The sequence below is a fragment of the Bubalus bubalis genome, chromosome 2 (genome assembly GCF_019923935.1).
Source record: "Bubalus bubalis isolate 160015118507 breed Murrah chromosome 2, NDDB_SH_1, whole genome shotgun sequence".
Classification (NCBI taxonomy): Eukaryota; Metazoa; Chordata; class Mammalia; order Artiodactyla; family Bovidae; genus Bubalus; species Bubalus bubalis.
The window spans coordinates 7,310,943-7,326,483 of record NC_059158.1 but is presented as its reverse complement, the minus strand read 5'-3'; the positions used below and the strand labels follow the sequence as shown (position 1 = coordinate 7,326,483).

Sequence of the window (15,541 nt, the reverse complement as noted above, 5' to 3'; positions counted from 1 at the left end):
CGTGCTGTAGCCACTATGGCACTTTTTCACTTCTTACCAGTCACCAGTTACATTTCCTGAGCACCACCTGGGTTGCCCAGTTCTTGACGAGGCCTTAGGGCAGAGCACCAGGAGCTGGTCACACACATTCCTGCTCTGCTGGTTTCAAGGGTCAGCTCCACTGGTCCATTACTGAGGCGCTGTGCGTGTTAAGTCGTTTCATTCGTGTCCGACTCTTTGCAAACCTATGGCCCGAAGCCCCCCCGGCTCTTATGTCCATGGGATTCTCCAGGAAAAAATACTGGAGTGGGTTGCCACGCCCTCCTCCAGGGGATTTTCCCGACCCAGGGATCAAACCCACATCTCTTACATCTCCTGCATTGGCTGCTGCTGCTAAGTCGCTTCAGTCGTGTCCGACTCTGTGCGACCCCAGAGACGGCAGCCCAGCAGGCTCTCCCGTCCCTGGGATTCTCCAGGCAGGAACACTGGAGTGGGTTGCCATTTCCTTCTCCAGTGCATGAAAGTGAAAAGTGAAAGTGAAGTCGCTCAGTCGTGTCCGACTCTTAGCAACCCCATGGACTACAGCCTACCAGGCTCCTCTGTCCATGGGATTTTCCAGGCAAGAGTACTGGAGTGGGGTGCCATCGCCTTCTCCCTGCATTGGCAGGCGTGTTCTTTACCACTAATGCCACTGGGGAAGTGTTATCTGGGTATCAGAAGCAAAGGATTGTGGAATTCAGACCATTCCTAATGTTGCTTTGGATTGTAGAGAGGGACAGGGAATTAAATCATGGAACACAGAGATTCAGTTACAGAAGACTTCTTCCTACCCCCTCCAAGTGGAATTTCATATTATTTTTTAAAATTTTGTTAAAACTTAAAAAAATCCTATTTTTGCGATTTTATAATTTTTGATAAATACATACATCAACTGTAGAACCATGAATAATAATAGCAATAACAGTAATAAAACATTAGGGGACTTCCCTGGAGCCGATCCAGTGCTTATAAGACTTTACTTTTCAGTGCAGGGGGTGTGGGTCCGATCCCTGGAGGAGAAGCTAAGATCCCACATGCCTCGTGGCCAAAAACATAAAACAGAAGCTGTACTGTAACAAACCCAACAAAGACTTTTTATAAATGGTCCACATCAGGGCTTCCCTGGTGGCTCAGTGGTGAAGGATCCGCCTGCCAATGCAAGAGACATGGGTTCGATCCCTGGTCGGGGAAGATCCCACATGGCGCAGAGCAACTAAGCCGGGGCACCACAGCTGTTGAGCCCAGGAGCTGCCACTCCTGAGCCCACGTGCTGCAGTTACTAAAGCCTGCACTGCACACCCGTGAGCCCTCACTGCACAACAAGAGAAGCCACTAGAATGAGAAGCCTTCGCACCCTCACTAGACAGCCGCCCCTGCCCTCCCCAACTAGAGAAGAGCCTGCACAAAGCAGCAAACACCTAGCACAGCCAAAAATAAATAAAGTTTTTAATTAGTTTTAAAATGGTCCACATCAAAAAATAAAAAGTTAATAAAAGCTACAAGAACAGGACCGATGGTGCTGAAGTTCCTGTGCTCCTCTGCATCCCGGCCTGGGCTCTCATTCACTCCATCCAATGCTTTCTCTCAAAAAGGAGGACTTTTCTGCATCCTTTTTCCTGTTTTTGTTCTTCCTTCCTGTTGCTGGGAGCGTGGAAGGAGGGAAAGAGTCAAAACAGGAGCGTGAGTTGGCGGAGGGAGATGAGAATTTGTGATAAGTACATGAGCCATAGGGCTGGGGCAAGGGAGTGCAGAACGTGAGGGGGCCTGAGACCCTAATAATGGGCTTTTGCCGGGTTGAGGGCGGGCAGGATCTGCCTTCTTTCGCGCCTCAGCCAGCTTCCTCCCCACTTTGCTCGGCGCCCCCCGAATGGGCAGCATCTTGCTGAAGCTCTCCTAACCGCAGGGCCTCTGCTCTGCTGCGCACCTCCCCCCGCCCCCCCCAGTGCCCACCAGCTCTGCTTTAAGAAGGTTCAGTGGATGTCCATGGGAAGCAATGCCTCCAAGGAGACTCACTGAGACCTTGGTACAAGTGATGCCCTGTGAACATAAGTTGTCTGGAAAGGAAGTGTTTTGCTTCTAAACATTCCTCATGCATATGCACCCCCACTTCTCCGTGAGATCCTCTTGACAAACCCAGCCCACTGAGAAGAAATCCACTGAGGAGAAACTCAGTAGTCTCTTGGATTAAGTTCTTTGCTGTCTTTCTCTTGGATAAATGTCTGTATCTCTCAGATTACAAAGCGCACTTTCTCCTGGGGTTTCCTACCGGTGTGTCTTGTGCTGTTGTGTTGGTAACTGTGACCATGGCAACACTGATATGACCAAAGTAAAACAGGAATCCAAGTAAATCTGCTCGTGATCACCGGGGCCAAAGTCCCTTGTCATGTCCTTCTTTAGCTTGAAATTTCCACTGCCTCATAGACGCCTTCGGGAACGCTTTATACATTTGCGAAGGTCAGTGTCTTTCTACAGGACTTAGATCTTAGGATGATTAAATTTGGTTTTCTCCTGTTTAGTCATGTAACATTTTGAAAGCAAGTGGCTTTGAGATTTGTGATCAGACATCCTCATCCTATTAGGAAGGAAGCAGGAATTGGCTGTTTTGTTTTTGCCTCTCTTGCCTTGTCTCCTGCATTCCTGGTTATCTTTGATTGTGTGTTGGACATTGTGTTTTTTTAAATATTGGTAGAAATAATCAAAGGGCTATAAAGACGTTCTGTACTTTCAGAGAGGATTTCACTTCTCTCTGCCAGCCTCACAAGTGCACATAAATCTAATTTCAGGCTTTGAGATGTTCTTGCCCACGGTGATGACTTAAAACCTAGCTCAGGCCTGTACAAGGGTAGGTTCTCTTCCAGTTAATCCTTACTTTCCCATGCAGCCATTAAGGTCCCATCCCGAACCGGAGGGTGGTTTTCATGGTTTCTACCTTGACGAGCCCTCAAGTCTGCTCACCCATAGAAGCTGAAAAAGCACACCGTAGCCTCTCATACCTGTTTTAGGTCAGCAAATGCCCAGAAGAAAGCAACCTCAAAATTCAGGCTTCTCTTTGTGAATTTCTTCTCCATTTCCCTTTTCTTTGTCTTCTTTTTAAAATTTCTTTGGCTGTGCCAGACCTTAGTTGTGGCACACGAGCTCTTCATCATGTCATGTGGGACCTTTTCACTGTGGCAGGCGGACTCAGTGGCTCCCCAGCATGTGGGATCTTAGTTCCCCAACCAGGGATCGAACCTGCACCCCTGGCATTGCGAGGCAGATTCTTAACCACTAGACCACCAGGGAAGTTGCCCCTTCTCTGCTTTTCTATTTTGACCTGGTAATTCTTGACTATCTTTTAACTTTTGATACCCTCAAGAGGATTTTTCACATTATCTCCTCACTTTTTTAAAGCTGTCTTCATTGGGATGGTTGATCTGAATTACCTAGTGCCCAGTTTAAGTCCAGAAGTAAAATCTGCATAACCTAGGTAATAATTATGGTAAAGATAGCTGAGGCTTACAATTTTATGCTATGCCAGGTACCCTATGTACTTGATGTCACTTAATACTCCTAATAGCCTCTAAGTATTATCATTTATGTGTTACTAATGAGGAAGCAAGCTTCCCTGGTGGTTCAGGTGGTAAAGAATCTGCCTGCAATGCAGGAGCCATGGGTTCAATCCCTGAGTCAGGAAGATCCCCTGGAGAAGGAAATGGCAACCCACTCCAATATTCTTGCATGGGAAATCTCATGGACAGAGGAGCCTGGCGGGTTACAGTCTGTGAGGTCACAAAAGAGTCAGACACGATTTAGCGACTAAACAACAGTGAGGGAACAGGCTTAGAACGGGCAAATGCCTTGGCCACCTCATGGCTGCTAGGCGGCATAACCAGGGTCCATGCCCAGCTCTGCCTGCGTCCAGCCTATGTTCTCAATCACTGCCCTCGTCAGACCTGATCCTTTCAATGGGCCAGAGACCCACTGTGACCTTGGCCTTCAGTCCAAGGTTTCATGTGACATGTGCCTGTCCCCTGTTTTCAGAACTAGAGAAAGCATGACCCCTGTTCCTTTCTACTGTATCTTCTTTCTGATGCAAAGGCAGAAGGCAGGATTTGTTTTCATTTCTTTTTGCAAAGCTCCCCCATATGTTTCTGGCTTGCAGCTGAGAAGAATGCAGGTGTTTGGGTCACATGCAGGCTCTAGGCTGGGGAGAAGGAAACCACCAAAGAGTGGCGCAGGTGATAAAATGCTTCCGTGGTTTCCGATTGCTCACCTCTACCCAAGACTTCCCTGCTTTGTTGGCCACCCCACTTGCACAGCACTGCCCTGCATGGCTGATCAGACACGCCCCTCCTCCCACAGGTCCCACTCATCCTAGAGCTGACCTAACTGGAAACCAGCCTCATCCTCTATAATTCCCCTCTGGAGAGCCACATCCCTTTGCTTAAGAAAAGCCTCGAGTTTTCTTTAGTTCGTGACTATATTCAGTCCATGGTGGTGGTGGTTTAGTCGCTCAGTCATATCCAACTCTTGCAACCCCATGGACTGTAGCCCACCAGGCTCCTCTGTCCATCGGATTTCCCAGGCAAGAATATTGGAGTGGATTGCCATTTTCTTCTCCAGGAGATCTTCCCGACCCAGGAATCAAACCCAGGTCTCCAGCATTGCAGGCAGATTCTTTACTGACTGAGCTATGAGGGAAGCTATATTCAGTCCATACGTTTATCCAAAATCTACTATGTTCAAGGCACTTTCTCGGCCCTGTCTCTGTGTCCACAATCAGAAGAAAAGAGATGAGATAGTCTGAAACAGTCAAACCTCAAGGGATAAACACTGTTAGAGATGTAAGTACACACGCAGTCAGTTCCAAGGAGGGAGATGTATCTGTCTGGGAAGGGCTTTGTGAGAGAGGGGCACTCAGGTTGGCCCCCCAAATTGAATAAAATTTGCACAGGAGGAAAGAAAGTCGAGCATCTTGTACAGACACAGCATGGGTGAAGGCACAGAGGTGTGGCACACAGGGTGCCTGCGAAAAATGGAGTGCGTCCACCTCGCCAAAGCACAGAACTGGTGCAGAGCTTTTGGGATCTGCCCTCAGACTGAGGGGGTGGGCAAGGAAGAAATACACAGATGAAAGTCAGGCTGGCACCTGGGGGCCAGAGACATGTGTCGTTGGCCAAGATGCTGTTTGAAATAGTTGAGCCAATTTTGAAAATCAGATATCACATAAAAACCCAGATTTCTGGCTTCTCGTGAAAATTGGAAAGATCTGGCAACCCAGGGAGTATTTTTTTTTCAAGATGGCAGTTGGCTGGAGCTGAGGACTGGCTGCCACCTCTCAGAAGGGGAGGAATTCTGTGCTCCCAGCACAGGATCTCAGCTTGTCTCTCCCTTCCCCCGACCTGCTCAGCACACAGGCAGCTCAGCATCAGGCCTGGGCCCTGCTCCAGGTGCAAACCCAGGCCAACGGAATGCAGAGACACGGGTGACAGACCCAGGGCTCCGTCCCGGGCCAGTGACTCGCACACCTGGTGGTCTTCAGTGTCCCCTAGCTCTCACTGCCACCCTAGACACAGACACCCCATCTTTAAAATTTCAGCATGCACGGGTCTCAAAATTATGAGACATGGAAGTCTTAATATCATCTCTAAAGAGCTCATGCTGACCAGAATCTGAAGCATAAAATGACGTGAACTAAAGTATGGGACAGGGTAAGCCCTGAGCATTTCTTGCTTTTTCTACAAACAGAATTAGTGGATTTCATTATATGTATGTTAATATACAATATTTTTCTCTTTCTGCCTTACTTCACTCTGTATAACAGGCTCTAGATTCATCCACCTCACCAGAACTGACTCAAATGCATTCCTTTTTATGGCTGAGTAATATTCCATTGTATATATGTACCATAAATTCTTTATCCATTCATCTGTTGATGGACATCTAGGTTGGTTCCATGCCCTGGCTATTATCAATGGTGCTGCAATGAACATCGGGGTACATGTGTCTTTTTCAATTATGGTCTTCTCAGAGTATATCCGCAGTAGTGAAATTGCTGGGTCATATGGTAAGCAACCAGAGAAGGCAATGGCACCCCACTCCAGTACTCTTGCCTGGAAAATCCCATGGACGGGGGAGCCTGGTAGGCTGCAGGCCATGGGGTTGCTAGGAGTCGGACACGACTGAGCGACTTCACTTTCACTTTTTACTTTCACACATTGGAGAAGGAAATGGCAACCCACTCCAGTGTTCTTGCCTGAAGAATCCCAGGGACGGGGGAGCCTGGTGGGCTGCCGTCTCTGGGGTCGCACAGAGTCGGACACGACTGAAGCGACTTAGCAGCAGCAGCAGCAGCATGGTAAGCAACACAACATGGAAAAGCAATTGTCTTCCAATAAATTTTTTAAAATCTGAAAAAAAAAAAAATTAGTGAGTTAACATAACCCCAGCTCCCAAAATTTTGATCCTCCCCTGCTGGGATGCAGCCTCAGAGATTTATTCCATGGACTGTCCCCTTTCTACATGTCTACAGTCTTCCCTTTGCTCCATAGCTCTTCTCAGAGATCCATCTCCAGACTCTTCCAGTAGTTGGCACAAATGACAGGTATACAAGCATCCCAGGAAGGGTGGATTTCTCGCCTGGACAGAAAACCCTCTGCAGGGGAACCAAGAAGACAGTTTCAGGTGCAGCTGGTCACAGAGCCTCGGGAAGCCCACAATTTGCCCCCTCTTTGTGGCATCACTAAGGAATTAAGAGGTCACTTTGGTAATTCCTAAGGCTAAGCCCTTGTAACTATAAATAAGTATGCAGAACGAAAGGAATGCAGGAAAGAAAAACAAACGGAGGAAGAAAGGAAATGAAAAGCCTGACCTGATTTCATTGAGAAAATTAGTTTCTAAGACACCCTTTGTGTGGAGCAGTGGCATCCGTGCCTTGCCTGCCGTGCAAACATCCAGGAGATTTCGCCCCAAATGTACATTCCCCTGAGCCAGACCTTGGTGTTCCTCGTAGGCTGAGGTTTAGTGATCCTGGGAGAGGAGAAAGGTTTTTGTGGACTTTGTCAAGTAGAAAGAAACTGGCCTTTTAAACCACAAAACTGGATACTTTGCAAGGTACAGAACAGTCAGCACTTTGCTCTGAGGAGAGAACACGCAATTGGCATGAAAGTGACCCAAGCAGTGGAGCAAGGAGGAGACGGTCCAGAAGGGGAAGGCGTCCAGCTCCTCGTCCTTCCAGGCGGCACAAGGGACCTCACGCTATGCCCCACCCACGTCTGACCAGATGCACGGCCCAGGTCCCCTCTCCGTGCCATTTGAGAACTGATGTGAATTGGATGGTCACGTCGAGGGAGGCTGTATTTTGTTGGCTTTTCCCCCCTGTGGTTTTCACCATCTGTTTCTTTTAATGCATAAACAAGGAAAATGACTGGTTTGGAATGCAAAGTTTAGAAAAAAAGATGACCACAGGCATCCTCTAAATGAGAAGGAGGGAACACGCAGGAGTTCAGTGACATTTGTCAGGAAGTGAGGCGTTGAATACCGGGGAGCTCAGATGCTCTCTGCCAGGGACCCCCAGGGACCGTCCGCACAGGCAAGGCAGAGCCTTGCCGGGGACCCGCCTTCCTGAGACGGCGCCTCCTGTTTACATGTACCAAGGGCTATTTTTGATACCAGTACCACCCCATCTATCTCCCAGCCCCCCTCCGTTTTTCAGACTAAAGATGAAACCCTTCGGCTGGCCTTCAGCATAACCAGCCTTGATTTTCCATTAGCATTATTACTAACTTGGCAGCCTTGGATAGAATCCACTCTTAGAAGCTTGTAGACTGAACAAAAGCAGGGTTGTGAGTAGATTCTATTACAGAGCCAAAACAGAGAGCTATAAATAGAGGAGCTGATGAGATAGAGGAAGAGAAGGTACTTCATGTCTCTCCTGGACAATAGTGAGTGAAGAAAAAAAAAAAAAAATCATCTAAGGGCATGGGGAACACAGTGTATCTTTCTTGAGCGACCAGCATCCTGCTTTAAAAAGGAAGACTTGCTCTGCAGGATACAGTAGCCACTTTGTGAAATGGTTCTGTATGCTTTGTGCCAGCAAACCTTAAAGCAAGAGACTCCTTTTTTAAAGCCTAGGCAGTGGAGAGATGGGCTGGGCTGGTGGCTGCATACTAATAATCTCTTTTACCTTCTTTGCAAGACATAATCAGCTACAAGCACCAGGGATTTAAAGAGCAAATTGAACCCAGGCATTTAGAGCCCCCAGAGAGAAGGGCACTGGCGCTTTTGGCTGAGTTCCACCCATTTCAGGGTAAGACGGATATGAGCATTTTTCGCATACTTTTCGTAGGCAGCCTGACGCCAGAGTTTTCACATTAGAGAAAGGATAAAAGATGATGGTTTCTCAGGAAACAACCAGCTCTTCCTAATCTGCGATGCCTGTTCTCACAAATGTCATGGAGCTGGGTGCTGTTAGCATGTCACCCCACAGGGGTGAGGCAGACACAAGACCCTGGTCATTTAGAAGCTCTGGGGGAGGGGTGGGGATTAAATATATTTTCAAAGGAGCTTAAGTTCCAGTCATTTCTCTACCCATGCTTAGGACACAGTGGGGCGTGTAGATATGAAAATACGAGCCTGGCTGGTGAGGTTTGTTTCATTGACATTAGTTCCAGATGCTGGGCTGCGATGAGTGTGTCTGACATCTGACATCACTTGGTCGTGGGCACCGTCTGGACGTTTGCTTCCCTGGTGGAAATGGGAAAATGATTAGACTTGAACTCTCTTCCTGGTCGGCTCCAGGACTCAATATTTCATGCATTTCATTCTTTAGCATGAAAGCTCCTGGAGCCTTCTTAGGACAGTGCTGTGCAAGCTTTAGCTTCATAAACCTATGGAATTCATGGCCTATGGAACTTTAGTTATAATCATAATCATGTCAGATGAAGAGGCTTCCTGGGGAAGGTATGAGAGGAATTTTAAGTGGCTCAACTCTATTTACATTATTCACTTTACAAATGGTTTCAGAGCCCTTTTTTTTCCTTTTCTTTTCTTTTCATTATGCTGTGCTCCAGAGGGTTGGTCTAGGACTTTCATAATTTAAACACAATTCTCCCTTCAAGTGGGCTTCTGAGGTGGCTCAGTGGGCAAAGAATACTCCTGCAATGCAGAAGATGCAGGTTCAATTCCTGGGTCAGGAAAATCCCCTGGAGGAGGAAATGGAAACTGACCCTAGTATTCTTGCCAGGAGAATCCCATGCACAGAGGAGTCTGGTGGGCTACAGTCCACGGGGTCGCAAAGAGTCGGCCACAAATGAAGCAAATGAACAAGTTCTCTTCAAGTACCTTTTGGGAATCAGGACTTGGTCTGACCAACTCTGAGGTGATTTTATTACCATGAGGAAGACAGAGAGATTTCAGGGACTGGTTCTTCACTGGGATTCAAGAGGGACTTGAAAGTTGACTGGCTTGGAGTCTCCTCGTCTCCTTCCTTTGGTCTCCTCCCTCTTCCTTTTTTCTTCCTAGTTGGGGAGAGATGGGGGCGGAGCGTCTGATCACGAGGCTTTGCGATGCCCTCAGGATTCGGTTTGGAAGTTTACTCGTGTCTCCCCATCCACAGGTGATCACGCCGGTGAGGACAAGCCACGGCTATGTGTACGAGTACCCGACCAGATACCAAAAGGACGTCTATGATGTCCCTCCTTTCCAGACAGCTCACGGGGTGCGTACCAAGAACGTAGTCGTCACCCGGGAGGGGGCACCTCAGGGCAGCTTTCCTTCTGGGCTCCAGAGGAAAGGGAAGTTCACAAAATCTGCACATTTCATGTGAAGCTTTATTTAGGTTGTTTATTCAGGGGCCAGGATTACTTGTTTTCTGGATTTGTGTTATTAAGGAATCTGAGGCTTTGATCTCACAAAGCTTTTGTTGCTTATCGTTTTCTCAGGGAGCATAAAGTTTAAAATACACTTTAAAGTACAGACAGTGTTGGGACTTCCCTGGAGATCCAGAGGTTAGGGGGCACAGGTTGGATCCCTGCTCAGGGAACCAAGATCCCCTCGTGCTATGCATTGTAGCCACAAACCATTAAGTTAATTTAAAAAATAATAAAGTACACACAGTGCAGATTTTTTTCACCTAAGATCATTTTTATACCCAATCTAAGTCAAAGAACCCCAAACTGAAAAATTCCATCAATTTTTATTACAGAGAATTCAGCCAAAGAGCAAGGGAATACATAACCTGGTAAACACGTCCATCATTAAAAGCTTAGTACATAACAAAATAACAAGTAGGACTTTTCTTGGTGGCTCAGTCGTAAAGAAACCACCTCCCAGTGCAGGAGACTTGGGTTCGATCCCTGGTCCCAGAAGATCCCACGTGCCACGGAGCAACTCAGTCCGTGAGCCATAACCAAGCCTGTGCTCTAGAGCCGGGGCTCTGCAACAGGAAAAGCCCCCAAAACGTGAAGCCCCCGCACCGCAACTAGAGAGCAGCCTCCTTGCGCCATCACTAGAGAAAAGCCACACAGCAAGAAAGACTTAGCACAGGCAAAAATAGATGTGTAAATTGAAAAAAAAAAACATAAAAATGACAAGTATTTCCATGCTGGCTGACTCAGGTGTTTCTCCCCAGGTGTATGACATCCCGCCGTCCTCTGTGAAGGTTCCCGTGTTTTCTGTCCCTGTGGGAGAGATAAAGCCTCAAGGGGTCTATGACATCCCTCCTACCAAAGGGGTAAGTGAGCTACTGCAGAAGCTGCCACAAGTGCATGCACGTGTGTGTGTGTGTGAGTGTGCACATGCTGAGATAATCCAAAGAGGAAAAACTTGTCTTTGTGTGCAAGAACAGGGAGGGAAGGGGAACCAGGGGGGAAGAAGAGACAACAAAGACGATTGTGGGGATTCCATATTTAACCCCCCTCCCCATAAGAAAATGGGGTAGTCAATAAGGCGAGCCAGTAGGAAGGGAAAGCAATCGATTCTGTTTGGCAAGCAACTCATATATGTCCTATGGTGGTGGTGTAGTCGCCTAGTCATGTCTGACTCTTTTCAATCCCATGGACTGTAGCCCACCAAGCTCCTCTGTCCATGGGATTCTCCAGGCAGGAATACTGGAGTGGGTTGCCATGCCCTCCTCCAGGGGATCTTCCCGACCAGGGATTGAACCCAGGTCTCCAGCACCTCAGGCAGATTCTTTCGGGACTGAGTGAGGAGGGAAGCCTATATGTCACATGGCTCATGTTTATACCGGACATCACAGATGACTCAGGCTGTGTACACGCATACAGGTTTGGAGTCACTGGGCTACACCTGCACAGGAAGTACAGTTATCCTGATTCCACATAAGAGGGAACTGCGTCTCAGAACCTTTCAGCAGCTGATTGAGCATCACCTCGCTGGGAGGAGACCTCGGGTCTCCTGACACTTGGGCCAGGAACTCCAAGAGCAGCTGAGGCTGGAGGGTCCACACAGGGCAGCAGGGCGTCCAGGGGAGGGCGCCCTCGACAGAGGGTGGGGGCGAGAGCCCTGCACAGCCTCGGGAGACACCTGGTGCATGGAGGAGAGGGGAGGGGCCGCACCCGGGAGGACCACTGGCCCTCGTGGGGACGTACCGCGTGGTTTCTGCACCGCCGCTTAGACCAGCTCAGCAGGTAACACCGTCCTTGTCCACTTGCTTCCCAGGGATACTCCACTCCACCCTCCGGCTACAGAGACGAGGCCGGGCTCCGGGAGAAAGAGTACGACTTTCCGCCTCCAATGAGACAAGCGGGCAGGCCCGAGGGCGTCTATGACATCCCCCCAACGGGCGCCAAGCCCCTGGGGAAGGACCTGCACCCTAAGGACAACAGCGACGCCCCCCGAGCTGCCGAGCTGGCCCCGCGGAGACACGGGGGCACGTCCCTGACCCAGCCGGCCCCCCAGCCGGGCCCACCCGTGGGCTCCCAGAACAATGATGCCTACGACATCCCCCGGGGCATCCAGTTTCTGGAAGCGCCAGCAGAGACCAGCGAGAAGGCCAGCCTGGAAGAGAGGGACGGGGTGTACGACGTGCCGCTGCATCAGCCGCCGGAAGCCAAGGGCCCCGTGGACGTGGTGGACGGCATCAACCGGCTGTCCTTCTCCAGCACTGGCAGCACGCGGAGCACCATGTCCACGTCCTCCACCACCTCCAAGGAGTCCTCGCTGTCCACCTCCCCGGCGCAGGACAGAAGGCTCTTCCTGGACCCTGACGCGGCCCTCGAGCGGCTGCTCCGGCTGCAGCAAGCCCTGGACGGGGCCGTCTCCAGCCTGATGGCGCTGGTCACCACCGACTGGCGGAGCTACGGCTACATGGAGCGGCACGTCAACGGGGTCCGCGCCGCCGTGGACAGGGTGGAGCTGGCCCTCAGGGACTACCTGCACTTCGCGCAGGGCGCCGCGGCGAATGCCGCCTGCCTCCCCGAGCTCGTCCTCCACCACAAGGTGAAGCGCGAGCTCCAGAGGCTGGAGGACTCCCACCAGATCCTGGGCCAGACCAGCCACGAGCTGAGTGAGTGCGGCTGGTCCCTGAACGTGCTGGCCGTCCACAAGCCCCACAACAAGTGGGACAGCCTGGACCGCTTCGTGATGGTGGCCAAGACGGTGCCGGACGACGCCAAGCAGCTCACCACAACCATCAGCACCAATGCAGAGGCCCTCTTCAGACCCGGCCCCGGGAAGGGCGGGCCGGAGAGCATCGCAAACTCCACCGAGTACCCGCCCACCGGCTCCCCGGGGCAGCTGCTGCCCCCTGGGGACCACAAGGCCCCCGCCCTCAACAAGCCACTGCCCCCCAGCCTGGGCAAGGAGCAGCCCCCTGACTGTAGCAGCAGCGATGACTCTGAAAGGAGCTGGATGGATGACTACGACTATGTGCACCTGCAGGTAAAGATCCCAGACTCCTAGGGCACCGATATTCACATGCAGGGGCCTGGCGCTCACACCTGTAAGATGTAGACTAGACCACTGAAGTGGAGACCACAATTAAAGGTTCAGGAACACGGTTAGTGGTTCACAAGCTGGAAGTGGTGGTGTCCAGTAGGAAGGACGCTGGTCTGAGGCTCCAGAGTCCTCTAGACTTTTCCAGGACTCTGTGTCACCAACTTAGGTAAACTCACCTGAATTCCTCATTTGCAAAATGAATGAAGCACAGAGTTGAATTAGATCTGATTGATATGCCTCAGGCAAGCAGGAAGAGACCAGCCACCCCTGACCCAAGTAGGATAGTGCTAAGTCGCTTCAGTCGTGTCCAACTCTCTGTGACCCCCTGGACTATCGCCTGCCAGCCTCCTCTGTCCATGGGATTCTCCAGGCAAGAATACTGGAGTGGGTTGCCATGCCCTCCTCCAGAGGATCTTCCCAACCCAGAGATCGAACCCAAGTCTTCGGTAGCTCCGGCATGGAAGGCAGATTCTTTACCGCTGAGCCACCAGGGAAGCCCCAAGTAGGGCAGTGGGCTCTTGAAGCCAGCTCCACTTATATTCACATTTCAGGATATGGTTCTACAGGATATTTAATTTGAAGAACAATTAGGAGGAGTGGGCGCTTCACTGTTGTAGAAAAAAAGATTCAAAAAACCTCTGCACTAGAAAATTTCTTAAGTTCCCTTCAGCTCTGTACTCTGTGTGTGTGGGTGTGGGTGTAATTACTCACAGAGAAACTTAACCCCACCGCAGACTTGCTTTGAAGACCACTGGGCATTTGCCAATTGGTCTAGAAGTTAACCTGCTTACGGGAAATCAGACCATCACAGTCTGCCTCCTACAAGTGACAGTTCTACCAGATTGACTCAGGATCATGACAGCTTGCCCTTTCCCTTCAGGGAATTAAAACATTCTACAAGATCCGTTATTTAGAATTGGGCTTACTATCTCATTCCGCCATTCTTTTCGTTTGACCGACAGCCGTGGATTGTCCCGAGGATTATTGAGCGCCGCTCCATCGTGTGCAGCAGGGGGAAGAGAGAGCAGAGCCTCCACGCCTTGTGCTGAAGAGCAGTGTGGGGCGAGTAGATGGAGGCATTAAACATCTCCCCAGGGACATCCCCGGCAGTCCCGGGGTTACGTCTTTGCACTTCCAATGCAGCGGGCACAGCTCCAGTCCCTGGTCAGGAAATTAAGATCCCACATGCCATGTGGCTGGGCCAAAAGATAACAAACAAACAACAACAACAAAAGCCACTTACCCGGCTGGTTGACCAACTCTGCATTTTGGAAAATACTAATTTGGTGTAGAGCTGCAGATAATTTGAAGAGACTAGGACCTCCCTGGTGGCTCAGACGGTAAAGCGTCTGTCTACAATGTGGGAGACTGGGGTTCAATCCCTGGGTTGGGAAGATCCCCTGGAGAAGGAAATGGCAATCCACTCCAGTACTATTGCCTGGAAAATCCCATGGACAGAGGAGCCTGATAGGCTACAGTCCATGGGGTCACAAAGAGTTGGACATGACTGAGCAACTTCACTTTCACTTTCTAGAAATGTAATGTGGCCACATTTAGACCTGCAGGGGCTTCCCTGGTGGCTGAGAAGGTAAAGAATCTGCCTGCAATGCAAGAGACCTGGGTTCTACCCTTGGGTGGGAAAGATTCCCTGAAGAAGGGAATGGCCTCCCACTCTAGTAATCTTGCCTTGAGAATTCCATGGACTTAGGAGCCTGGCAGGCTACAGTCCATGGGGTCAACTGAGCAAATAACACTTTCACTTTGGGACTTCCCAGGTGGCACTAGTGGTAAAGAACCTGCCTGCCAATGCAAGAGACATAAGAGACACAGGTTCGATCCCTGGGTTGGGAAGATCCCATGGACGAGGGCATGGCAACCCACTCCAGTATTCATGTCTTGAGAATCCCATGGACAGAGGAGCCTGGTGGGCTACAGTCCGTAGGGTCACAGAGAGTCAGACACGACTGAAGCAACGGAGCAGGAGGTTTATGGGTTTGCAAATAATCTATTAGAAAAGAACCCTGAGAAAAAGTACTGCTTAAGGAGGTTGGGGGGAGTGGGGGTCATGGATAATCCTACAAAAATGGTAAAGTGGAGCGGAGAGCATGGCGCCCCATATGAAAATGGATCTTAGTTTTCACTTCTGATCTACACAGTGACTCTGGAAGTCTGGATGAGAGCTGGGGTTCACAGGGCCTAACTGGGCATGCAGGAAGTTTCCAAAGCTGTGGAAAGTAGCAGAGTATTTGCGTGTTTGTCAATGAAGCTGTTAGCATAAGTGAATCATAGTGGTGAAGTAATGTTTTCTTTATGTTGAAAAATAATAGGGGAAGGAGGAGTTCGAGAGGCAACAGAAAGAGCTCTTGGAAAAAGAAAATATCATCAAACAGAATAAGATGCAGCTGGAACATCATCAGGTACGTCCAATTGGAACAAAAACTATTTAGTGTTAAAAAGACTTCCCATTTAATAAGAAAGGTATGACTTCAAAAGATCGTGATTTTGATCCTTCCAGTACACTTTAGCATAAATAGGGTATAAGAACATAAAGAAGGTTTTGTGGCCTTGGTAATCCAGCTGCGTGTAC

The 15,541-nt window shown here is 49.7% G+C and overlaps 1 protein-coding gene across 4 annotated transcripts in view; it reads left to right on the top strand.

Annotated features, from left to right (window-relative positions):
- Window positions 1-15,541, top strand: part of NEDD9 (neural precursor cell expressed, developmentally down-regulated 9) — a 190,987-nt gene that overhangs the window by 170,238 nt on the left and 5,208 nt on the right. For all 4 annotated transcript variants that reach the window (XM_044927043.2, XM_006057766.4, XM_044927047.2 and 1 more), the window contains 4 exons: window positions 9,614-9,715; window positions 10,628-10,729; window positions 11,677-12,897; window positions 15,282-15,371. In XM_044927043.2, the coding sequence (XP_044782978.2) occupies window positions 9,614-9,715; window positions 10,628-10,729; window positions 11,677-12,897; window positions 15,282-15,371 (1,515 nt within the window). The remainder of the gene's footprint in view (window positions 1-9,613; window positions 9,716-10,627; window positions 10,730-11,676; window positions 12,898-15,281; window positions 15,372-15,541) is intronic.